General features: G+C 38.8%; 1 protein-coding gene across 1 annotated transcript in view; it reads left to right on the top strand.

Moving 5' to 3' along the window:
- Positions 1-26,816, top strand: part of srrm4 (serine/arginine repetitive matrix 4) — a 68,040-nt gene that overhangs the window by 16,779 nt on the left and 24,445 nt on the right. Inside the window, exon 2 of the mRNA XM_067570567.1 lies at positions 25,970-26,110. Coding sequence (XP_067426668.1) covers positions 25,970-26,110 — 141 coding nt within the window. The remainder of the gene's footprint in view (positions 1-25,969; positions 26,111-26,816) is intronic.

Genomic DNA, 26,816 nt, shown 5'->3' on the forward strand with positions numbered 1-26,816 from the left:
ATGCCGGGTGAAAAACAAAGATTGCTTTACATTTCATACTGTGCGGAAACTTTCTGGGAAAGTTGCATCATGGAGCAGTTGCTTTGTTGAGAGTCTGAAATGTTTGTTTTTACCTGCTTTGGCTCTTTTCAATCAATGAAAGAGGGCATTTCAAACGCCCACAAAATGTCTACATTAAGAATTTATGCCACCAGGCCTCTTATGATCCCAGTTAACTAGTCTTAACACTTTAGCCTCATTATGTTATTATTCCTGTTTACAATATTCAGTCATAAATAATGAATCAATTTTGTTGCCTCGTGCTTTACCGTTTTTATATGAGCATAAAAGTATACCCACTGGCCAGGTTTCATTTTTGCTGCATGCTTTTTTAAAAGCGATAATATAATTTTTATTGCCTTTTAGCAATAAAATAACTATATTATATCTGAGGGGCTGACAGGGTTGTTGATCAATACCAGTGACTCCCAAATTCAAGACACTCCCAGCATATAACAACTACTCATTAGTGCAGTTATAGTCGCTCTAGGGAAGATTTTAATGTAACAAGGACAGTGTCACAGACTGTGAGGCACCCTTCACAGTTAAGCACTATCACAGAGAAGAGAAGAGAAGAAGAGATATGTGAATGATCCTGGTTCAGTCTGTTGGCTGTCTGATCAGAAAATCTGTTAAACATCAGCCTGTTGTCACAAATTTGAACTGGATTAGTAAAGGTAAATATAGGAGCCTCAACATTATCACTTTAAAATCTTGCCTGTTATTCAACGGGTAGACGCTCTGTTATACTCAGTTACTCGGGATTGAAATGGGATGAAATGCGAACGACATCGGGATGGGACAGCGTCAGCAAAGAAGAAAGTTACTGTGATGGGCTGAGAGGAAATTGATTATGACCTGACAGGATGGGAAGATAGTTTCACTTCTGTTTCACCTTCAGATAAACGTGAGCGAGCAAGTTCGAGTATGAGCGATAATAAATAAATTAATATGAGTTTAGTTTCTTTTCGGTGTGGTCTGGGACAATATCGCACCAAAATCAAATGTATAAAACTACCTTGTAGAGCTTCAAGTTAAATTTCAGTTGCTAATGCCACATCAGACGATGATAGATAAAGTATGCCGAGCAACAAGCTGATTCTGAGCAGCGGAAGATGTTGCCATGCGAAGGTCGACTTCAAGGTCAAAGAGTGTCAGTATGGCAGGTAGAGAGCTGTGCAAGAGGGTGCAGACTTGTTGTGCAAAAGCTCCTCTTCCCAGTGTGTGCTACTTCCCAGTGTGAGTGTTATTCCCACTGACATTCCAGCAGCCAGCAAGTCCCACTGAGAACTGATTAGGACAAATGGAGCTGACAGGTTTGTCGCTGTTCACGGAGCGAGAGAGACATGCTAGGAAGTCGAGTGGAAATCTCCTGTTTTGTCAGGCCAAATCACACCGAGAGAAAATAGATGATATGATCCTTTTAGCGAACTTGAATCACCTCTTTCACACTATTTGATACTTTTTCTCTTTATCGTCATCACCAACTTATCAACCCTGATCCTTAAACTAACCCCCGAAGGACAAACACATCTTTCTTTCTTCTATGTCATCGATAAGTAGGTTATCTCTCAAATTATAATGACTTCAATAAAGTATAGGTCCACCATGCAATTTCATATTTGCAGACAGCAGAAAATCATTACAGAAAGTTATCACTTTTATATGACATCAGCATACTGCATACCATAAGAATGTTGTTGCTGTTGCTGTGGTCTTTAGAAATGGCTCATTCGTTTCCTTAATTAAGTTTAGTAACAGCCTTGTGAACTGCTCAGTCATTAGACATATGTTAAACGTGGTTGGTTTAAGCGATTCGGTAGCTAAGGATGTTGTGAATGCAGAGATGACATTGCAGATGCAATTTAAGAACACATTGCTGAGTCATTCACTCAGTGAGTGAGTTTGTTTAGTTGGACTTTGTTGGAGTTTTTTTTAAGGGTTTAATGATGAACTAGTCAGTCAGGAATATTAGTAAAATAAAGGTTATATGAATTATTATGATGGTTTCTGTTATTTTATATTCAGTATTATGGGGATTTATTTTTTTTAAGATGGGCAAATGTTGATTTGAGTTTCAAAGATATAAATGATCCCTTTTCCCATGTTTTTCTGTTTCTCTCCTCTTGATTTTTCAACATCTTGAGACCATGTTGGAAATAAGTGCACTCATTTTACTGTAACATGTTGTCTTGTAAATCCATAAATAATCAATTTATCAATCAAGTTTTGTGTCAATAGCAAGGTAAGTGTCGTGGGAAATCTTCAGATGGGCCAATAAATCTTCAGGTCTCCCACAACTTAGTATTAAACTCAAAACTTATAAGAGAAAGACTCAAAGAAACACACTGGAAGCTGGTAGAGTTCAATGTGAATAGGTTTACTCTGCACAAAGAGCAATACAAAGCAAACCGAGGCCTTGATCCCGGGAAAGAACCTAATGAAAAATCATAAAACATTAAATTATATACATCTCATAACCCCTCCTAATGTGGTGCTTACTTGCTAAACCCCATCTTGCTTGATCTTAACACTTTGGTAATAATCCAGACATGACTTGGCTACAGAAAACAACAGTGTTTCAGACTTCTCTAACGTTGTACTTGGCATCTTCTGCATTTCTCACAATACACAGGACCCAGCGGCCTTCGCCCATCACACATAGAAGATTAAAATATGACATTGCTGAGTCTCCTCTTCCGTATTCCCATAGAAACTATCTACTAAAGATGTAAATGTTTTCTTTGCACAATTACTGGCCTATTCATAGAAGAACAGTTTTCCACCACACAAGTCCTCCACAATCCATCTTTAATAAACTTTTCAGCCTTCAGATTCAGCTTTATTCCTCACCCTGGAGTGGTGATCTGTTATATATTCAATGCCAGTAATTCATTAGCTATAGGCAGCCTTCATGAAATGAATCACAGGCTTATTCACTCGATAACAGATTTGCTCTGACAAGTATAATTGAAGTAGAAGTCAAAATGAAAATATTTGAGAATTTGTTATTGAGTTTGCATGTCTGTGAAATGCTATTGATCCATATTTTGACTCAGATAAAATGCCTCAGTTTAAAAAAAGCCCTTCATAGAGAATTGGTTATTACAACATTGTGCTTGAATCTACAGTACAATATAGCTTTATTGCCTGCTGTGGTGGAAATTAGACTTTGACCACAGCTTGATAGTAAAACATGAAAAACTAAGACAGCTACAAACTTCAGGAGGACTGTCATATAAAGATACGGACACTGCATGTGCCGGTGAATTTGTCCACTAATTAAATTTATCTGGCAGGGATCGGGGTGATCTGGGGATATTCTACCTAATTATAAGAAATATAATTAATGTCTCTGGAATATGAGCTAATTTCACTGGCTTTCTATCAGTTTTGATAGGAGCGGGGAGGACTTTTTTTTTTTTTCCCCCCTCAGTTTTGCATCAATGAAAGAATTGGTTATCGCGCTCACCCTGATTCATTTGGAAAACATGAAAGCCTCTCCGATAGCCACATAATTAAACGGTTATTTTGGGGCATTCAATTTAAACTTGGGCTCAGCAGTGCCCTTGTAGGAGAAATAGAATTGCTTTGTCTCAGCACTCTCTTTGACTCTGAAGACAGTTTAAGGAAATCTAGTCGCAATAAAACACCAGATCTGACTACAAGGGAGCCTTGGAATTAATGATTTGCCTTTGATCCGACCAGGGCGATGCACGAGTGCCTTTTGTCCTCATCTAAATGAGTTCCTAGTTCTGGAGAAGGCTGCTAAATTATTAAGGCTGTGCTAGAAGTTTTTTGACTTTTTGATTTTTCTTTCCTTGACTTATACCGAGGGAACCTTTGGCAAATAATCCTATAGGTTTATGATAATGAAAGAATTCAAGCTAAGTTTGCAATAATTATGATGTCTCATAGACTGGAGTTGCAGAAACATCTGCCTAATCTAATCACCTTCCAAATTAACCTACGTTGTCTATATCTAGATAGTGTTTCAGAACTTACTGCAGTAGAATACAGCACAATACATCATATCATATGATGGACATTGAGCTGCCGGCTACAATTTGACTTTAGGATGCCCTCATCTTGTTTGATATATTCAACCGGGGTGGGAGGGGGTGGGGGGGTGATGATTTGCGTAAACAAATAGATCCTGACTGGTGGCATAATCCTTCTCACGATGGCCAAAGGGCAAACTTAATGCACTGAGATATCAACGTCAAAGTCAAAGAGCAGAATGGAGTCTATTTTTAATCCACTTATCTGAGTCCTTGATTTTCTGCACATTTGCCTCGTTATTCATCCTGATGAAAAATGCTTTTGAAATGCAACGCTTTTGAAATACAGGTGGTGCACATGAATCAAAACCACAGTGTGTGTGGGTGTTGATAAGGAAACATTTTACTAAAACTCGTTCTGCATAATAACTATCCGGGAGACGTGTGTTCTGGTGTAGTAATATGTCTGAATGCTTCGGATGTAGAGACTTGGGGGAGGAAGAAAGGCATTTGGCTTGTTGACTTTGCTTCTCCTCTTCAAGAAAACCTCTCAAACGCCTCAAGTGACTGACATATTTACTCCGTCTTCTGCAAAGTCCTCCACCATCCCTCTCTCCATCTGTCGCTGCCCTTAACGACACCTCATCCTGTTGAGAATGGGCCGAGAGAGGCAGGAGATTAGGAGCTAATATGGTATTGGAAAGGAGGAATAATCTCACAGACACCCTATCTTTTCTCATAAACTCTCAGGCGAGAGGACAGTCCTCCAGCCTGACTGACAGACCGGCTCGCTGAATGAATGACAGCCGCCAAGGTGAGGGTACGTCAGAATGGCGGAGTCGAGTTTAAAAGCCAGTTAGCAACGTAACACTAAGCCTCAAGTCATCATTGTGGATGACCGCCTGTGCTATCAGCTCTAATCCTGACCTAAAGCCCTGTTCCCCATTCCCACAGGAGCAATATTGCTTGGGGACGTGAGACGGTTTTGCAATAATTTCAAAGATTGATGGTGATTTGAATTCTGTGCAAATCTACTATGTCTACAGTTTGTTAAGTTAAGGTTTGAGGGCAAATTTCTAACTGTTAAATGATTTAGATGAAGACAGAGGTCCCCTGATAAAACTAAATTAAACTGCAATATTTTTCCCTTTTTTAAATGTACTATTGCTTCATTACTGCTGTCATGAAAAATGGAGACAGAGGTGCAAGCAGTTATTTACTGAGCATGTACTTGAGCTGTCAGCTGTCTGTAATACATCATATCTTAAATGTCATGTTAACGAGAAACCCGGTTTCTGTAATCGGGTTAAGGAATTAGAGAAACCTGGTTAACACAGCAGGATATCTGCTGGAGAAATCCGATTTCTAGGCCATGTATACGTATAACCAGCTTCCCTAACAGGGTGTTTTCAAGAGCACATGTGCATGACAAAGACTTGAGGCAGGGAAGGTATCGTTGTGGCAGCAGTGTGGCAGGATGATAGAAAGCATCTTAAGAGCGGCACATCCTTCTATCCAAAATAATTCTATCCGAGTCTCACCACCGAACTGGAAGCGACACTAAAACTTGAAAAATGTCGTCTTGTAGAAGTCTAAATAAGTCGGTTTTCTACAGTTATTTGTAAAATTCACATTCCCATTGTAAGGAAGACGTATGTGCTCTGTCATTAAAGACTATAGACATTAGAGACTGTCCTCACTGTGCTGCCAGGTTCTACCAAAAAATAGACAAAACAAAATCAGGAAACAATGTCTTAAAGAAATCTGATTACTGACCTGCCGTATGTAAACATGCACATTTATAGTGACCTTGTTCTTCAACCTGATTTTTCCCAGAGATCTGATTTCTTGTGAGCAAATAGAAAATATAAGGGTTTAAATGAACTATGACATTTGCTACATTAAATTACAAAGTGACAACTTATAAATTTAGATTTTTGTAGTCAGGGATGAAGAGGTTATCATGTTTATTCATTAATTGCAAGAAGTGCCCAACATACTGTATGGTAATGGACCCATGTGAATAAGGCTTAAGTCATTTTCCATCAGGCCTCTCCTCTTTTTCATAATCTGCTTCCGCTCGAAACACTGCAGGATGAGACTCACCTTCTTTTAAACTCTCCTCCATTTCCCCCGAGAACACAAAGTGGACTCTTCACTCCTGAGTCACTTTTATTTCGCCCTTCCCTGGCAATTATTTCCTCTCTGGAAAATACGCTTAGAGGATTTCTGTGACAAAGGGAAGAGATTCAAGTTTACATCCTTCTCAGGCACCGCTGCTCTTCAGTTCACTCAGAGAACGGCTGCGTTTGCCAACAAGGTGACAAAAAACATGCTGTCAAGACGCTGACGATGTTTGAAGCAGCTGACAGGCTGTGTGCCAAATGCCTCATACATGCCTTAAGAGATTATTTTTCAACATATCTTATTTCCCAATATGTGGAAAATGATATGAAATACGGAATTTATAATATTACGCCTGTTTACCTATGTTATGAAGCAATGATGCATTTCAGAGAGCTCTCAAAATAGATCAGAATTCAATATGCTCAGTATGCCCACACATTGCGTGTCCTGTTGCATTGATGGAATCCACAATATTTCCACCTTGAGATTTATTGCATTAGAAAAGGAGAAATATTATACCTCAGTTGTCAGGATGTTTTACCACTTGGTCAAATAAAAGCAAAAAAAAACAACGAAACGGCCTTTAATGTCTTTATATTTCTGCTCAGTTCATAGAGTGTGTAGTGTTCCTACATTCCCCAGAATGACCCAAACAACACAAAGAAAACAGGTGAAGACTTAAAGCTAACTAGATAGAGCTAACTAGTTTGTGACTGTTGCCTGGTTGAGACTACACCCAAACACACAACACAACAAAACAAACATTGAGAAGGACTATTTCTTTGCCAAGAGTAGTGATGACAAGGTTTTTGTACTGATTAAAATAGCTATAACGTGTTAATTGATTTGCTTTAGAGGTACCGGATTTTTTACCTTTGTACAGAGCCACGCAAGTCTTTTCCAGTATTTGTGCTAAGCTAAGCTAATCAGCTGGTTGCTCTACATGTAGCTTCATAATTAAACAACAAATATGAGAATGCTATCAATCTTCTCATCAACTCACGGCAAGAAAGCAAGTACACACGTTTTCCAAAATGTCAAAATAATCCTTAGAAGCTCCTGTTAGTGGAGAGGACGCATCATCTACAATCTTGAAGGCTATTTTACCCCCCTACTGCTTATTTTGCATCTAAACTTGGCTTCCCACAGTGTGTTATAGCGGAGGATTCGGCTATTCCCTGAAAACAAAGAAAAAAATCTCCAGTAGCATCATTAATCATCATCATCATCATATACTTTATGAAATAAAGTATTAAACTTAGGGAGAAAAGTGCAGAGGAGTTATTTCACACAGCAAATACCATATATTTAAAGAGCATTTAAGTTACATTTAGGTTGTCATCTACTTACTAAACTGGTCACAAAACAAGATGCTCTGAGACCTGGGAGGCTTACCACCACAACTACACAATAATTTGGGGGATACCTGGAAAACAAGAAAAATACACCATCAAAAAAGGAGTTGTTTAAACAGCATAACAGTGTTCAAGGAAGGATAGATTTTTATTTTCAGTTATTAAACCTTCTCTATCTGTCTTTATCACAGTGGGTGAAGTTTGTTCTATAATCAAAATAGCCAGACAGCTGTGATGCCTACAAAACAAGTTCTCTACAAACTACAAGTAACAAGCAACAATACAACACCATATGTGCATGTCGCTTTACCGTGTATGCCATTCATTATATCCACATTAATACAGTACAGTATGTGCAGCCTGACTATACGCCACATGGTGAATCCTTTAAACACCACCTTTGACTTTGAGGGGGATTATCCCTTAATAAGGTTTAAGCCAAATTTAAGAAGACTCTTTAATTAAGCCAATCATTTCAAGCCATATGGCTGTGATGCTTTTCAATTAAATGTCATTAGAGTTTCCTGTTTGTCACATCAGGATCCAACCTGGAATGAAGAGAAAATCAAGGCAGGGTGCTGATGCAGCCTGGTTTTTAATTTTTATGTTCAATACAACAAATACACGTGTAGATGAGTAGAAAATTTAAAAAAAAAAAATTATTAAAAGTCATTATCAACCTAAAGGTAAATTATAAAACTACTGCTGTAGGGCTAATTATTATTTTTATTATTAATTAATCTGTAGATTATTTTGTCAATTAAATAAGTCATCTTTTAATTTACAAAATGTCAGAAAATAGTGAAAAATCTCACAATTTCCTTAAGCCTAGGGTGACGAACAGTCTAAAACCCAAAGATATTGCGTTTACAACCATGTGTGACGAAGAAAAGCAGCAAATCATTGCAACAAATAAGCTACAAACAAAATCAATTATCGAATAGTTGCCAATTAATTTTTTGTCAATCGATTAATCAGCTAGTTGTTTCAGCACTATAAAGTTAAATCATTGACAAAATAAGTGATGAGCATATAAAATGAATTAAATAATAATAACAATGAGCAGAGAAGTTACCTTTGCTTCTCCAAATCAATTAAAACTGACAGAATAAGCATAAAGGAGCCTATTTGTCCTTTTTATTTACTCTCGTCATTTCCCTCTTGAGGAACACAGGTTACATATCTAAATAAATCCCTTCAGGACCTTGATGGCTTTTGCCTTCCCACACATTAAAGATAATGGAATAATTCACTTGCCCTTGAGCCCCTCGCCGTGCATCCATACAGAACTTCTTATTGGATCTCCAGCAAATTGAATGAACCTCCTTTCCATAAAAAGGTAATGGACTCCCTCACATAGCCCTCTAAATAACATGGACGGTAGGTGAGGTGAGATGAACCAATTTATTATCCGACTTTGAGGAAGGTGCGTATGGAGGGGAAGGTCACTCTCTCATTGATCACAGGTTCCCCCTCAGGGAAATGATAATTATGTGTACCAACATGGGCTGAGGTCACCTCCAGCCATCCCCAGAAACAGGTTAGAAAACCTCCAGAGAGGAAGTATGTAAAGCTGTGTTGTGGAACATTGTTGTTTTAGCAAAACTGGCATGTGTCACTGAATTTGTGTGGTTTCATGGTGATTAGAGGAAATCCGTCTTTATGAACAACTGCGTTAAATGTACAGAATTCATTGCAAAGTAATAATTTTTTGTAATCTGGGTTTTTAATTTAACATGATATGATGGCATGGGTGGAGAGAGTAAGAAATATTCTACTCAAATAGAAAAATTGCTACTTTGCTGCCAAAAAGTTCAGTTGTAAAAATGTATCTCACCAAAATAAGTCAAATGTAGCACAATTAAAGGGGTAATCAAGTGATTTAGTGCTGTACTTCCACAAAGAGCAGATTCTCAGGAGGCAGATTAGAAAAACAATGATCAAAAACGATGCAGCAGACATCCAGAAAATGCTGGATCCTATACTTCCGTTAATTCAACTTGATTGCGTCTGTCTTTAGACCCCCCTTGTCTACTAAATACCCACATATTTGAACTTCACCTGAACTTCACCTCCAGTTTGTAGTGCAGACTTTCTGATAAAAAATTGTAGTCTCTAAACCCAACCTGAGATTACTCTGGTGACATCATCAGGGTTATTTCTACGCTTTTTAACTAAAGATGCATATTCCACAGTCTCTTGAATATCATCTCTATGTGGCGCAAGAAAGAAAAGGTCGAGATTTTAATTATAGACATTTCTCTACTGTATAATTTTTCAATGCTAATGGTTTCACATTCAGTCGGTTTATAATAAGCAAGTTTCCATTTGTGCTCTGTAGCCTACAATATAGAGAGCCTATGGACATGCATGCAGTGTAGAAGAGGGATATAAAATGTACAGAAGCACTGTGTGTGTGTGTATGTGTGTGTGTTGATAAGGAAACATTTTGTTTATTTATTCATTCTGCATATCCAAAATGTAAAAAGGGGGGATTTCAAATGTACAATATGTTGTGCAAAGTTTGTTCCAAACCCCGTCTTACCAGTCTAAATCATGATGTTGGGCTGCAACATAAACCTCCCAATTAATTCAAAGGACAGACAGGTAATAAAACTTCCATCTGTGTCTGCTGGTACAGCTTCAAGAAAAAAAACCCCACTCATATTATGTTTTATGAGACATTATAAATTTAATGCAACTTTTCATGCATTTCCATAACCTGCAAATACAGGAGTTAAAAACAAAAGAACAAAGTAATAATAAAATGAAATATTAGCAGATAAAATTGAAAGTGAGAGCACAAAGAGACACAAATTATAAAACAATTTAAGACAAGACTAAGGCTAAAATAATGTGATTTTAAAAGACATTTCAATAGAACATGGTTTCTATCCAGCAGAGTCATCATTCAAGAGTCGAACTTTATAAGTCAGTTCAGATACACAAAAACTTTATTGTAGATAAACAATCCAAAAGAGATGCATAAGTACTCAGTCAATGGCAAAACTACTCTGTTCTGCGCTTTAAAGTACAGAAAAGTAAAATGAGTACTTAACCCCAAAGGAGGGGTCAAAGGACAGCACCCTTGCAGCTGATAAGCATTCAGTTTCTCCCTCATAGACACTTAGATGACTGGACCACCGTGCCACTTCTGATTATACCATATTGTGTCGGTTTCCCCTCTTATCCTGTGCAGGCTAACAGCATTTCCGTCTCAAAATCAGATCATGTCCGTCAGGCAGCCAGGAGCAGCCACGCTGATTAGCATCGGGGGGGAAAGATGGGTGGAGGAAGGGGAAATCAACGGGTGTCTTGATTACTCTCTGTAGTCGTCGCATACTGCATGCCCTGCTCCAACCCTAAGATGATTATTTTAGCATAGCTAATTCAAGTCTCTTTAAGAGCCAACATTTATGAGCCACACTTCTACCGACGCCTGCACACACTCCTACGTAGATATGCAGTACATACATGTATGAATAAAGGGTAGCATGGTAATACTGGTTCCACAAATTCTAGCCAGTAGTGGACTACTACCTTCAAATGCTGTTGTGTGTGAGTAGTAGACATGGTGGGTATAAGAAAGAGTGCTGAGAGCAACAATGTCTAAAATTGCCTCTCTAAGGATGCTGGAAAGAGACATGAGTAGAGATATATGACAGAGATGGAGACAATGCAAGGGACAAAGAATGCAGCCAAGTGAACAGAAAAAAAGCAGAAAAAAAGCAGACAGAGATGTTGAAGGAGAGAGATTACGCTGAGGATATGACACCCGTGGCCCGTGTAACAGCCCACAGGGTGTAGCAGCAGGCGTGGGAGGAGGTCCTGACTTTGATACACCACAGACAGCGGGTGTTATGGGACTGTAGAGCAACTACTTGCAAAACTGGGACTCAGCTTCTTAGACAAGACTCAAATAGACAGAGACAGAAGGTTAAAGCAGCACAGAAACGAAGACGAAGAAGCCTGGAGGTCTGATACAAGCATATGAGTAAAGTGGGTGAGTTATTTGGCTGGAGACAGAGAATGATGCCATCCACTAAGGTACATTTATAGCATCAAAAATGGTGTTAGGTCTGCTGGATCTGTTAAGATGCTGTGCCTCCATCTGCCTGTGCGCCACACCTGGTAGGTGGCGAAGACGTAGCTGTGATGAGAACAGGAGGAAGGAAGGATCATGAGTATAGTTCACATGTTCATGTCTTCACACCAAAACCAGCATGATAAGACAATGCATAATGGGAAAACTAATAGCACAGGTGAGGGGAAGGTGTCAGGTAATTCAAGATGGTTTTGAGCCCAAAATAATCCTGCTAGTTTTATGATGCTATTTGTGTCTATGTTTATGCTGTGCACTTATCTCAGTCATGGTGCTGCAAATTTAACATTGTTTTTGTAGTTTAAAAAGGAAGCTTAGTCTTTACATCTGTTTTCTCTATGCAGGCAGTTTTAGATTTAGAATAAATTGAATTTTGTGCATCAAATCATCAGCTTTGCGGCTAAGAGGTAATTTACTATACATATGTTTAATTTGTCATTTATATGGGACAGTGTGGACTGACTGACTGAGAAGGAAGAGTGAAAACACACCATTATCCAGGCATCCAGATGTTACTTGTGACATAATTTTAAGCCAGATTGCTCACTGCTCCATGAGGGCTTATCAATACACAGGACAGAATAAAGGGGGGGGGGCCCTCTTTCTTCAGAATTATGTTACATTTTCTATTCCACTGACATTATTTATCTAATGAGGCAACAGAAACTGTGAAATGTGGTCATAAGAGGGCCATCATGAATAATTCACATGGGCTATTTTGCATTGTAAAGGGCGTCACAGCAAAGGATGAGGTTGAAGGAAAAGAAAGGGAGATGGAAAGTTGAGATTAATGGAACATGTTGGTCCATTCTAAACCCGCTAATTACCAGCGTAGATCTAGATCTTGTCAGGAGTTCCTTCACTCTCTCTCCCACACCAAGGTGTCGATTGCCCCATTGAGTTTCATTCTGCTTGTCATGGCCGGCTGCAAACCTGATATGTTTACTGACACAAATTAGTGTGGAACCTGAGCAGCTCATTAAGGCAGAGGGGAGATTGAAATAGCAGAGTGTAGGGCCCCAATCTGTTCGCCCATGGAGGGTTGTGCATCTAGACAGGTGTGTGGAGAAACCCATAAGTTAATGCTAGGAATTATTCCCACAGAGCAACTACTAGACGTGATGGTGGATAATTGGAGGCAGAAATGGGAAAAGGCAACTCACAGGGTCCTTAATGCACAGAGCTATGGCTGATGGTCTGTCAAGCAGATTTTAAATTAGCTTCAGTGTCATGGAAAAAGTTATTTACGGTTTCCTTTGCAGTTGCTGGTAAATAATACTTGTTTAATTGGCTGATTAAGTTTCAGCCAGATGGCAGTTTTATTCCCTATTTATGCTCTCAATTAAATGGGAGAGGTGTGCTGCAAAAGTTAAAACAGTTGTTTAGTTTCTCACAAAGATAGTTTCTTCTCAAAAGCCCAAAAGTCACATTTGAATCAGAGCAACTGAAATGTCCGATCCTGAACCCATCTGTCAGCTGCTGTTTGAGTGGTAAAATTAGACTCACTTAGAAAAATAAGTCTCCTTTCACAGCATAGACTGGCAGGCCCATTTCCGGATCTGACTTTTCTTGAAAGACTTGACTCTTTGTCTTCTTCTTTGGTCAAACTCTGCAGGAACACCTTCTGTCAATCACCCAGAGGCTTTTTTATTTTCCTTAGCAGCTTCCTCCTGGCGCCTTGTTCATCTCTGGTGTCATAGTTGTGCTAATTAAACACAGGGTGCACAATGATTATTGCTCGCTGCACTCCACATACATTAGCATCTGCAGAAGGCTCTTCAGTAATCTCCTTCACACAGGAAGAAGTGCAATGAGGAAGTGTGCCTCACAAGCTGCTAATTAAACCCAACTATGCCTGCTTCCCTCCCTCCGCCTTCACACAAAGAACCCTCTAATCACTTCTAACTCGATTTGGAAACAAGTAATTGATGTACATGCAAGGTTTATGATGCGTGAAAGAGGAGAAATACTACCAGTTTAGATGTTAACAGTCTGGGCTAAGAGGAACATGTGACGCCAGAGTTATTCGTCTTGTCTCTAAAATAACGAGGATTTTGACCACAAAGGGCATAAGGACGATGGCAACGGTGATGATGACGGCAGCAGGATGATGATGGCAGTGCCACAGTGTTGGCATTCATATGAGGTTGTGGGCTAATCAAGAGTCAGGCGAGCTTTGTTGTGCATGTTTCTGTTGCTGGGGGCACAGTCTTTATGCCCGTGTTAAAATCCCTTTGTTCTCCTATTGGAACTGAACTGGTGCTGATTACTCCGTTGGCCTTTGGCTCCGTGCTCCCCACTGGAATAAACTTCGCTTCCCATGCCAAAAGCGGCTTGTAACAGGAATGAAATGTAAAGCAGTTGCTACAGGGAATGGTGCCATCTTTTTCAGAGCTTCAGAGCTTCAGCCTCTAATTCACAGGAAAGTGCTGCTGCCTGAACTCAGCCATGAGCTCACTCTGTTAAAATATTTACATGCACTGACGCATACATGTGACCATATTTGACTTGTCACTGTCCAATAAGACATTTCCTACTCATCTGTGCAGCAGCAGCAGCAGCCGCATGTCGTACGAAGACGTTATTCAAATGTTAACATTCCTCAACATTCCTTCCTACAAGTTCTCTCCTCCTCTTGGCCTGTAGTGGCTCCTGTAATGAACCACAGCACAAACAGCTCTTGTGAATGTGAGTGTTAGCGCTGTGATTTGATTTGATTTTAGCTCTACAGAGAGAAGGCAAACAGAAAAGAGCTGCCAATGGAAACCAGCAGGTTTTCCCAAGTCAAATGAAGCCTTTAAGCTACGATGCACACAAAAATGTTCATTCTCCAGTTGATGTTACATTCCTCATTTACATTTGTCTGGAGAGGAACATCTAGAGATATTTTAATTTTAATGAGATGTTCTGACTTTAGTTCTATGGCTCGGAGTGTTGGGGAAAGAGTGGCCTGATTTTACTGACACACTGATCATTTTTGTGGTAATATTTACTTTCTCCGTTATATGTAAGTTATTACTTTGTCAAACTAACATTAGTTATATTTTTTTTCCTCAAAGTGGATTAATTCTTTAATGTGCAGTATTTTAAGACATAACAGCTAATTAGCTGGAGAAATACCTTCTGGCTGTTTTCAGAGTAGCAAGAAAGAGAAAAAAACTTATTTCTAGCTGCCAGAGCAGGCAGTGGGGAGATTATATCAGTGTTGATGCAGTAAAATTTTTGTTTTTCTGAAAAACAGTATGTTTGCTGTATTTTATACTGTATTGCATGTATATTCACTGTTTTTTGAGAGCGGGTATCTTAAAAGGACTGTCAGGAGTTCTCCTTTTCTTATGAGTACAGAGTAATTTTGTGACTTCAAAAGTTGTTTTGAGTATTTCAGTCATGTATGGCTTGTAAATTTGCACCTGTAGCTTCATAACATGTAAAATTATCAAGCAGTGATTTCTTATATCCTACTTTTTAGTTTTTATTTGACTTAGGTATAGAGCATTAAGTCATTAAGGCTTATGACAAATTACACACTGGAGGCTGAAAGAGGCTGAGTTGTGCCATTGCCCTAATGAGCAGCCATGTTAGGACCGAGTGTTGAGGTCAGAGGTCATAGTGTTCTTCCTCTATCGATCCCGCTCCAACTTCACCTGTCAGACAGCTTCGCTTAGTCTCTGCCAAGCAATTCTGTCTTCACACATTCAGCGGTGGGAAGCAACTATTTACTCAATTACTGCACTTAAGAACAATTTTGAGGTTCTTGTACTGTACTTGAGTATTTCCATTTTATGCTACTTTATACTTCACTCCACTACATTTCAGAGGGAAATATTATACTTTCTACTCCACTTCATTTTTTGACAGTTTTAGTTACTTTTCAGATGAAGATTTGACACAATGGATAATATAACAAGCTTTTAAAATACAACACATTGTTAAATATGAAACCAGTGGTTTCCAACCTTTTTGGCTTTTGACGTCTTACAAAAAGCAGTGTGTAGTCGGGGTCACATTTCAGATGTCTATGAGTTGTTAACAGCTCCATCAAATAGTGATTTTTCCCTCTAAACTTCTCAGATGGTTTCAGTAAATGCTCCAATAATTCACCAAAAAGTAAAGATTCAAGAAAAAGTCCATTCTTTTCCCATCAATCACCTCACAACCCTTCAGATTTATCTGGTGACCCTTTGGAGGGGACCGACCCTTAGGTTGGGAACCAAACTGGCTAACTGTATATGAAGTAGTTCAAACTAACTCCACCTCCAGCAGCTACAACAGTTAAATGCTGCTGACGCAATGATGTTTAACAATCTAACAATGTCACTTATTATAATATATCAGTCAGAGGGACAAAATTAGTACTTTTACTTTAATACTTTTAAGTACTAATTGCTGCTAATACTTTACTATAGTTTTACTTAAATAGGATTTTTCATGCTGGTCTTACTTGTAATGGAGTATTTTTAAATTGCTGTATTGGTACTAATATATACTAATACTTAATACTTCTTCCACCACTGCACACATTATAAAGGCAAAGTCTTCAATTGGACACTCGTGTAACTACACCAATATCTTAGAAAATGAGCATTTTGGGTACTTCTTTGGTGGATGAGATTGGAGGTCATGGAGTTACTTGTGCATTATTATGCATTGACATTTGAACGGAGCCTCACATTTACACAATTCTGCTAGTTTGAAGCGGTCAGTCGTCAAGATTGTCGTGAGCTTGATGATTGCTTTAGGCAAATACATTCTGAACTGAACTGCCTCAGTCACACTGGCATTATAATTGTGCAAACATTATTTCTATTAAGGTTTCTGACATGTTCAGAGTATTCAAATCACCCTGAGTAACCTTTGCTTGGAGTTACAGTTCTTAGGTAAACACTTCCCTGGCTGGAGGCGCAGGTCTGAACCAATCGACTCATTTGTTCAGTTTGAAAGTGATTGCTGCCGAGTGGAGACTGCTTTAATTTGATTGATGTGTGGTTCACCAAGCGGTGGATTTGGTTGTAATTACTCTTTGTGCTCACCGTGATAAGGAAATTAATCAAGCCATTATGTTGCTCCCATTTTATCATCAGGACACAATAATTGAATAAACCAACCTTACTTGTCTTCAAAGTCACTCTGGCTTGCAGCGTACATACCCGCTGGAAAGGTAAAGGGTTCGCTATTGCTGAGTGGCGGATAGTGAGGTGGGGATGTTCGGTTTATTTCATATTCAAAGACAATGTAGTCTCTTTGATTGGAATAATCAGGATCCGTTGTTGTTAAAATTTAATCACAAAGCCACATTATCAACTATACATCGGGGGTAGGACCAAGTAATCCACTTTGTTTTCAACAAATAGGCAATGAATGAAGCTCAGTGAAAATTGTTGAAAGAATTAATTATTGATACATTATGAACCGTCAATTAAAATAGAAAACAGAAAACACACACCCATCATTACATAATTACAGCCTAATTCTCTGTCAGAGCTTTATGCTGGAGTTGGATGGAACAAACTAGCAAAGAAGGAAAATAGCCCAGAGCAACTGATGCCTCCTAACAGGGGCTGAACAACTAAATCTTTGATGGTCACTTCTATCATTCTGACTTCCTGTCATGCATTGTAAGGAAGAGGCTGCCAATTTGGGGCAGATCTCAGCCACCCAGAAGGATTTGCATCTGTCCTTGCAATTTATTCTGGCAGGAGGAATGTCACCAAAAATCTATTACCCATCTGTGCACGTTTGGGATGTTCTGAGAAAAATTACCTCCACCGGGAAGGGAATACATGAGGTGGTTTTCTTACCCGTAAGAAAAGAAACAGCACTTTCACATGAATATACTTGTTCCAGGGGACATGACAATCCCCAGACTGCTTTCCACAAGAGCAGCAATTAATCACATGGCAGCATATGTGTTCAATAGTCAGATATCTGAGATTATACTTTACAATAAATGCCAGCTCATTCAGAAGCTCATTTAAATGTAAATACTTCCTGATTTTTTTGAATGTCTCTCCATGCGTTTGAAGCTTTTAGTGCAGAAATCTCGCCGTTTGAAGGCGGCTTTAGTGATCAAGTGGTGGGGTCTTTTGCTTATGTGTCTAATTGATTGAAACTGCTTGATTACATGCTCGTCTTTATGTGGGTCTTCAGCTGAATGATTGCCTCAAGATCTCTTAACATTTAATCATTAACACTTCACCCAAAGTGTCCACTTTGCATTGAAAAGTTTGAACAGGTTTTAACAGGTTTTAAGAGACTTAAGAGTTCGCCTGGTGAGGGATGTGTTTGATTCACTTTGCTTGGATTTAATTGCTTGCTTGTGTCCTTTGGGTGATGATAAAGTTGTTCTTGACTCGAGTCTGAAACCGGTGTAAACACTCTCAGTGTAAATTAAAGTGCCTCTGGACCACCCTGTTTGGGTTTTAATTGTGGTAGTAGATCATCTCTTTCCCTGGTAATTATCTTAACTATCATCACTCCTATAATAACGATAATCAATTGTTGCTGGCTGTTTTGACAGGGATAATGAAAAGTTTATTAGCCTCTCTGAACCTCAAGAGTGAGTGGGGAACTCTTAAATCATCTGTGGGACTGGGGAGACAAAATATAAACATCCCTATTTCCACACACTTTCCTGTCACTTCAACACATTTCTCCTGATCCCTGAGAGGATGAAGGCCATGCAAGTCCTTCCTCAGTCACCATTATCAGCTCCGATAGGCTCGACATGTTTACAAGATTGTAACTCAGAACAGAGCTCCTTAATTAAGTGCTAATTTGGAGAATTTGGCAACCCTCCACTCTGTATAATCAGGATGTTTGGATTGTTAGACTGAGGACCACTCCATTGTGCACAGTAATGACATTTTGCATTTAGCTCAGGAATTTTTTCTTTTCCTTTTTCATTTATTTGGAAGTTATGTATCTTGTAGGAGTTCTGCAGTTAAAGTCAACCTTTATCTTCAATATGATTTCTTAACTGAGTCTGAAAGTATGCATGCTTCACAAATCTAGAAAGGAAAAGAAAAATACTGAATGGTAATTTTACTTCAGTTTGAAATTCTCCCTCTTGTTAGGACCTCTTCAGGTGACGCGTCATACATCGATCGGCTGATGTTGTTTTCCTGTTTTGCTTTAGGGGTAGCTGTATTGATCCTCCATGCACATCCCCTAACTTGTTTGCCACACTTGGTTATTCACTTGCTCCATTAGCCGTGAATCTTCACAGAACTCAGCAGGTCAGAGCAACTATGAGGATGGCATGGTAACCAAAATGACGGAGGTTCGATTGGTATGGATTTTTGAAAGCTGGCATCTACTTCTGCACGCCAAATATCAGAAATTAGTTCTTGGCACAGTGGAAAAGCCACGAAAACACCATTAAGATCATGATGAGACACGAAACCTTTACAATTAGCAGGTCACCTATTCTACTGGTTCCCAATCTGGGCTTAGAATGATTATTAAAGGGATCAAAAAGACAACAAAAAAATATTTCTGTTACACAAAATCATATTTATTTTTCAATGACTTTTTATAGTTTTCTTTTCCGTCTTCTTCTTTTGAAATACTGGATACTTTTACCTCTTCAGGCCTCTAAAAGTCCCTTAGATGAGACTATCAGAAAAGGGAAATGATAACTTATGTCCACTCTAAGACCATAGCCTGTAACGTGGGGTCATAAGTACTGTATGTGGAACCATTAACCAGTTCAATAGTCAAGGGATACTACAAGACCACTTTTAAATGAGGAATACTTTTCCCAAATTTGCATCAAGAGCACAAGGATAATGCGGTGTGTGCAGGTGCTGAACACATGGGTAATTAAAGAAAATTAATTGAACTAAATGGACATTAGAAGCAAAGGTTGTGAGGATACACAGATTTATGCTGACAAAACAAAACTATAAGGCAGTACATTTGTCTGTTTGTGCTTTCAAGAATAGATGAGATCACAGAATGGAAAATGTACAAATGCCCTTTCAGTGTCTCTTAATTGTATTTTGTAAGATCTCATTCATGTCACAGCAGGGTTTCTACAGACACAGGGGTCAGAGGGAAAAGGTTGAATTCGAGTGCTTTGTGTTTTGTTGTGTCCCCGTAGATCCCCCAGACTCATCCAGCATACTGGAACACCCCAGAAGGGTTGCTGAAGCAAACTGTCAAGTGTTTTTTTTTTTTCTCATGCTTCGAGTAAACACTTGATTTGAAATAGAAGAGAGCAGATGAAAACATAACTTGCAGAATGTAATTGGGGCAGCTGAGAATGCAATTTGTGTTAATCGCCGTTGTGATTTTGACACATTTTTTAATGCAAACACCGTAGCTGTGTAGCACTGTTTCGCTGGTTAGTTTAATGGCTGCCTGCATGCCTCTCGCACACCTGTACAATGTCAGCTGATGTTGTGAGTTTGAGCCCTCCGACAGCGAGCCGGTGTTGTGTAAAGCAGCTGGCAGATTACTGAGCAGCTCCTGGCAGATAGCGTGGCACTTTATCTCAATTTTACATCGTCAATGGGGTGTGGACAATGAAACTGTACACAAACTATGATGATCCTCCTGTGGCTTTGGCAGTTGATGATGTTTCATGAATATCTCCGCACAGAGCTGGAAGTTCAACAAACAAGCAGATGGTTAGCAAGGAAAAAAAAATGAAAAGGTTAGACATGTTTTGCCTTTCCTTTTCTCTGTTGACAATGTTACACATTTTTCATTAGGGCCCCAATAGGAAAACTATGATCCTACATACACATGCACAAACCATCTCCTGAGAATGTCATTCATAAACTAATTTGCATTAAAAATATAATTGCCCCCAGATTGTTTTCTATCAACATAACAAAGATGGGTCCATACTGAACATATCTGCAAACTACATTAAATATTCATACTGAACAAACCTGTATTTTATTTGTTTTCTAAACAATATTCTCTTGTGGCACCCAAAGCATTAGTATCCATTTTTAAGGTTAGGTTTAGGGCTACAACTAATAATTATTTTCACTAATGATTAATCTGCTTATTATTTTCTTGTTATTTAGTTGTTTTCTCTCTAAAATGTCTTGGAAAAATGCCTGTTGTAATGTTTTAGAGTCTTGGTTTCTCTGATCATCAGTCCAAAATCAAAAGATATTCAGTTTACTATCATCTACAAGACAGATAATCCTCAAACTCTCACATTTGAGAAGCTAAAACAATTATTTTATTATAAAAATAGTTGCCAATTAATTTTCTGTCGAACGACTAATCAATTAAACGACTAATTGTTGCAGCTCCAGTTAGGTTTAGACAACTAAAACGCTTGGTTAAGGTCAGGGGGAGTCCAAGGTGACTTGAAGCATGATAAAGGATGCGTCCTCTATTTCAGTAAAACCATTATCTGCTAACCTTAAATAATAAGTCTGATGATATTTTATATTTTTTGTTTTTGTCAACAAATTGCATAGAAAATACACTTGTGTATGTATGTCTATGTGTATTTGTTGTGGTCTTTTTCATGGGATTTGTAGACAATAAGAAAGAAATATCACAAGACGTCTCCTTTAAGCAAGTGTTTTAGCAGTCTAAGACTAACAACATGTTGGACACGGTGCAAATGCTGGTCTCTGGTGTCAAAGTCACATGTATAGAGTCACATCAACCCCAAACTCCTTCCTATGATTTGTGCATTGTAAGACCGCCACACTTCCTCGATTGGCAAAATCGTTAATGCTAAAATTAGCATAAAACAAAGGGATGGAACACACACATGCCTGCAATGCACCCATCCGAATTTGGAAACACATAACAGTGATAATCACATCCACACCCTCTTAAACAAAGCTTTGTCTTCCTGTTTGCTGCATGTTTTTTTTTTTTTTTTTTACACCATCTGTCAGTATTTGTTACCCATCCACGTGACGATGAACAGCAGTGATGTATGATGAGCAGAGAAGCCCCACGCTGAGAGGAGTGAGACTCTCCCTCTGTGACAAAGACTGAAACAGGAGCTAGTCACAGCACAGTCACTTCTCTCTGCCTCCGATGACAGCATTACTTGTCAGCAAGGGAGCAATAAAAGTGCATACATGTAAAGTATGACACACATGATGAAAGGGAGAGGTCAAAAAGTCAAGAGGTGGGATGTTGGCTGTATCTGCAGCGTTGCTATATTCAGGCAACGGTTTCAATCAGTGGCGTTCCCATCCTACCATATTCCAGGGGGGGGATATTTTAATGGAGCTCATCCCAGCCTATGACTCCATTTTACCTGTTTTATGGTAAACAAATCCAGTCAGGATTTTGGAGGATTACTGTCCACGTAATTCTTCATTATCAAAGTACTCTCACTTAATCCGCTCAGTATTTGCATTCATTTAAAGCTTTTTGCCAGTTTGGTTTACTTTGAATTGTCCCTTTAAAAGTACTTTCAACCGCTGCCTGGTTATGAATTACAGCTACAAAAAGGATTGTCCATGCTTGAGAGTTTGCGTGTATGTGTTTGTGTGTGTGTGTGTGTGTGTGTGTGTGTGGAGTGAGCGAGGGGTGTTGTTTGACAGATACAAACGGCCAGCGATAAATCCAGGTGCTTATAGCTTGGAAAGTTTCAGCCATAAATTGCAGGGCCGGATCAAGGGAATGTGCATCTGTGATGGTGAAATCGATTTCATTTAGAACTCATCAAACGCAGCTCTTAGAGTGACAGCAAATAACAAAGAAGCAGAGAGGGGGCCAGTAAAAGGAGCTTTGGGCCACTTTCCACTCCTGCTTCATTCAGGGACACAGGAACGGAACGTTCAACGGCACAAATGTTTTTTGTTCTCTTGTGTCGAGTAAATTGTGTATATTGTTCAGATCTCTGCAGGAAGTACGGCACTTGTATTACCACTGGCTGCAACATCAATATCTTTTGTCAGACTGAACGAGTTCAGCAGCCAAAGATCTCCATGGACAATTAAGGTTAAATAAATTACTATTAGAAGCAGGGAGGCTCAACAGCAAACTAGAAAATAGTTCTTACTATAGTTGTACTGTTTTACTGTGCAATGTTTCCTTTATATAATGAGCTGAAAAATCTGCTTCATACTGTGGGTGTGAATTGACTGAGATTTAGCTAAATCCTTGTGTTAAATTGGATTATTTATGAAACAAGTTTTGTAAGAGTATTTTTGTTGCATGCACAAATCAGGATGTAATGTGATGTGTTTTAGGAATCCATAATATCCACTAAAGGCATGAAACCCCAGTATGTCCGTCCAAGAGAGGGATGGTCCTTAAAACGGAGACCCATTATACTTGACTGCGTAGTTCTTCAGGGCTGAAACTAATTATTTTGATATTTGAATAATATTCCAATTACTTTCTTGATTAATTGATTTGGTCTGTTATATGTCAGGTAATGATGAAAAATATCCATCACAATCTCCTAAACCTCAATGTGATGTCATAAAAGCAAGTTTTTTTTCTGACCAGCGGTCTCAAACCCAAATATTTTCATTTAAACATCACATAACACAAAAACAAGACAAGTCTTTGTACAAAGCTTGGAAAATGACTAAAATTAATATTCAACGATCAAAATAATAACACAAAAATAGAGATTGTTCTTCTGACTATACATTTGACTAATTGATTAATTTGTTTGTGTTGTCAGATTACTCTTGTCCTGTCTGACAGAGACAGAAAACGTAATATATTCACAATCAAGTTACCTATTTGATTTGACTGTTTTGTTTTATTTCATTTTGTCTGGGTTTTTTTTTTTTTTACATTTGTGTCAGAGCCTGAAGTACACATGTACTGAACATGAACACATATTGAAAGAAACATTCAAAATCACAGTAAATCTAAATGCTAATACATTGCAGGAGGAGACAGGGGAGAGTTAAATTGCTTGTGTGTTTACTGATGACTTCTTATGTGTCCATTTTTGTGTATTGAAAATAAATTAATAAAAAGGTAGCTTGGTAGGTCCGTGGTATTTATAGCCTGACAATCTACCCTAACAAATCAGTAACAAGTAACGCACTACATCCAGCTGAATCAATCTCAGCAACGCTTGTCGCCATTTCCGTGGCCATGTTTCTGTTTTTTTTTCTCCATGAATGTGGCTAGTGTCACAACACAGGTAAACACTGGTAAAAGGGTTTGTTGTTAGGTTTAGGGGGATTTAATTACAACTAGGACTTATGGTAATACCAACTACTAACAGGCCATTACATACAGTAAATGTCTTGGTTGCCAATCAACAAGAAAAGAATGCAGGTCTTACTTGAATTACTAGCTAGCTTCCCGTCATCGTTGCACTCATCCTCTTCTCGATTGGACAGCCATGCATTGGCCTTGGTTTTAGTTCATTTAGGTTAACAAATAGACACAGACAGAAACAAAATCAAAAATACTTCAAGGATGAGGGATATCATTCATTGTTCATCTTGGTCTAAATAAAAGAGTTGCCCTGTGCATTCATCTGCAGCGAGCCACTCTCAGACATCCATATCTCTCCTTGCGTCTTCCCTCAGACAGGCTCATATTACGTAAGATGCACCCTCTTGAAGCTTGGCAAGAAATGAAAATGTTTGCAATACAAGGAGTGCCCACACACTAAATCAAAACTCCTTTTAATTTTATAAGGGACGTTTCAACCGACTACAGAAGAAAGACCAGTAAATGAAGGTGAAGAAGATAGAAAGCGATGACTCCTGTCATCTGTAGTTGTTTGAAATGTCGCTAACAGAATTAAAGGGAGCTTTGATTTAGTGCACCAGCACTCCTTGTATTGCAATTTAATAGATTTTTGTATTGCGCACTGACCCCACTGAGATGTGCACATGACTAGTCTGACTTATTCAACAAATGAATATGACCAATGATGAAAATGACAAATGATGAAGATGACGTTCCCGTTTTTAATCCCGCCTAAAAAGCTCTGATTGTCTCTCCAACCAGAGAAAACAGCCGTCAATGAGCATAACACCAAACTTATATGAATCACTGAACAAATGGGACAACACAACAGATTTGTGTGATGATTCAAAGGTCTGCAACCAGACTAGGCGACATTTCACTCCGCAACATAAATGAATACCATCAATAATTATATAAAATGAAGACAGACGATATAGAGGCACAACACTACTGATGGTCCTTCTGTTCAGAATTCAGCTTTAATTTAATTTAATGAAATGACTCATTTGTCACTTTGTCAAACATCTTCAATATCACGCAGCAATCCAGCAAACATTATAAGCAGAGTTTCATTTGTATCTCCAACAACAGTAGGAGAACATTAGCCACATCACCAAGATATTCAAAGGTTCCTCTTTCTAGCCTCCTTTATCAGACTAATCATCCTACCAGTGGCTGACTTTATCTCTCCTATCACCTTTCAAATACTCGGTCATGTCGGAGCATCCAGTACGCCGTTTTTTAAAAAAATTTTTATTGGGTCCCTGCCGGGGGCAATCCCTCTTATGTAGAGAAGCAGAGGAAAGCGAAGGTGAGGAAGATAGAAAGCGACGGCTCCTGCCTGCTCGTCGCTGGGGGAAGAGGAGGAGGCGGCGTTGACGGCCTAATCTCTGGCTCTGATTATCTTCTCATTACAATCAGACGGGAACCACTCGAAGAAGAGGAGAATGTGTAATTACGCTCAAATCTCCCATGACTAAAATAGAGGATAATAAGCAGGGCTAGAACTGTGTGCTCACATCTAATCATTCAGTTTATTTAGTCATTCGTTCTGCAGCCGCATTTGTCTGTCAGTGGAGATTTTTGGGAGGTTCAGGTGGAAGTGGATGAAGTACTAAACACCTGACTTATAGCAACATTATTAGAGAGCCAAAAATAAGTTGGCACAATTTTAAAACTGCAGGGAATATGCTCAAATATGAGACTCAGTGTGTACATTCTAGACCATTTTTGTATCTTTTATTTTACTTTTATTGACAGCAAATAATGAAAAATGTATGTTTATCAGGAATTCAAGGAGAACTATTCTTATGACCATGCATCTCCTGTGGCCGCATGTGTCCAGCACGAGATAGAAAACTCCATTTCCTAAAATGTCAGGGCAACTGAAGCATGTAAATAACTACATTTCAATTGACACCTCGATTTGAATGGTAAATGGCTGACCTCCAATTTTCCCAGAGAATTGCTGGCAGGGAGAAATGGAGGGGAATAAAACACATACCCAGTAGACCAGAGGGAATAAGGCTAACCAAGCATGCTAAATCCTCTTCGCTATTGTATGATGGAAGCGTTAAATGTGCGGACAACAAGAAAAATCACTTGGAAAAGTTCTCATGAGAAGGCACAAGAGCAAAAACTTAATCCTGTTTTTTCTCTTTTTTTTTCTTCTTTCCTCACAGCTCAGAGACAACAGCCTGCCTGCCACTCAAGACTGATGAGAGGAAAGGGGTGGACGCGGACACCCGGTTGGACGTCGCAGACAGAAATGGTTGCATCAAAGGAAAGGGACGCAAACGCCACAGTCATCGCAGGGTCAGGAGGTGAGTGAGTCTTTATGACTTCACAAATGCCCGGCAGCAACGCTTGAAAACCATCAAGCAGATTTTCTGAGTTCAAAGAAGGAGAGCTTACAAAGAGAAAGTCAAGAAATCGACGTCCTTTAAGATTGTAGATCAGAGAGTGAAACGTTTCTGATGATGAATCAGGTTTTTTTTTGTTTTGTTTTGTTATGTTTTTGGAGGTGATTTCTATAGACTACTGTGCGGATGATAAAGCCTTTTAACAGTACACCAAAACTCCTTCAGGGCTTGACTCTCAGTGAGAAAAGAGAGTTAATCTCTATATTCTGTTGGAGAGGATGTAAACAGTCTTATCAGGTCAGACCCAGTGGGGAAATACAAAGATTTATTTTATTTTATTTAACCTTTCTTTAACCAGGAAAAGTCTCATTGAGATTAAAAACCTCTTTTACAAGAGTGTCTTGGCCAAGACAGGCAGCAGCATTAACAGGGTTGCAGAAATAAAAAATAAAAAAAACACGACAATTTACAATGAAAATAAAGAATGAATTACAGAATCAAATCAAGGAATTCCACATTGTGTCATTCAGATCCTCTCTTTCACCAACACCTTGAGCCAAAACTCTCCTTCACACACTGAGAACAATGTTTTCTTCTTCTTATTCTGAGGTGGGGAAAAAAAGCTTTTCAAGCAGATTTTTTTGTTGTTGTTGTTTTTGAAGAAAAC

Source organism: Thunnus thynnus, chromosome 2 (genome assembly GCF_963924715.1).
Source record: "Thunnus thynnus chromosome 2, fThuThy2.1, whole genome shotgun sequence".
In the NCBI taxonomy this organism is placed as follows: Eukaryota; Metazoa; Chordata; class Actinopteri; order Scombriformes; family Scombridae; genus Thunnus; species Thunnus thynnus.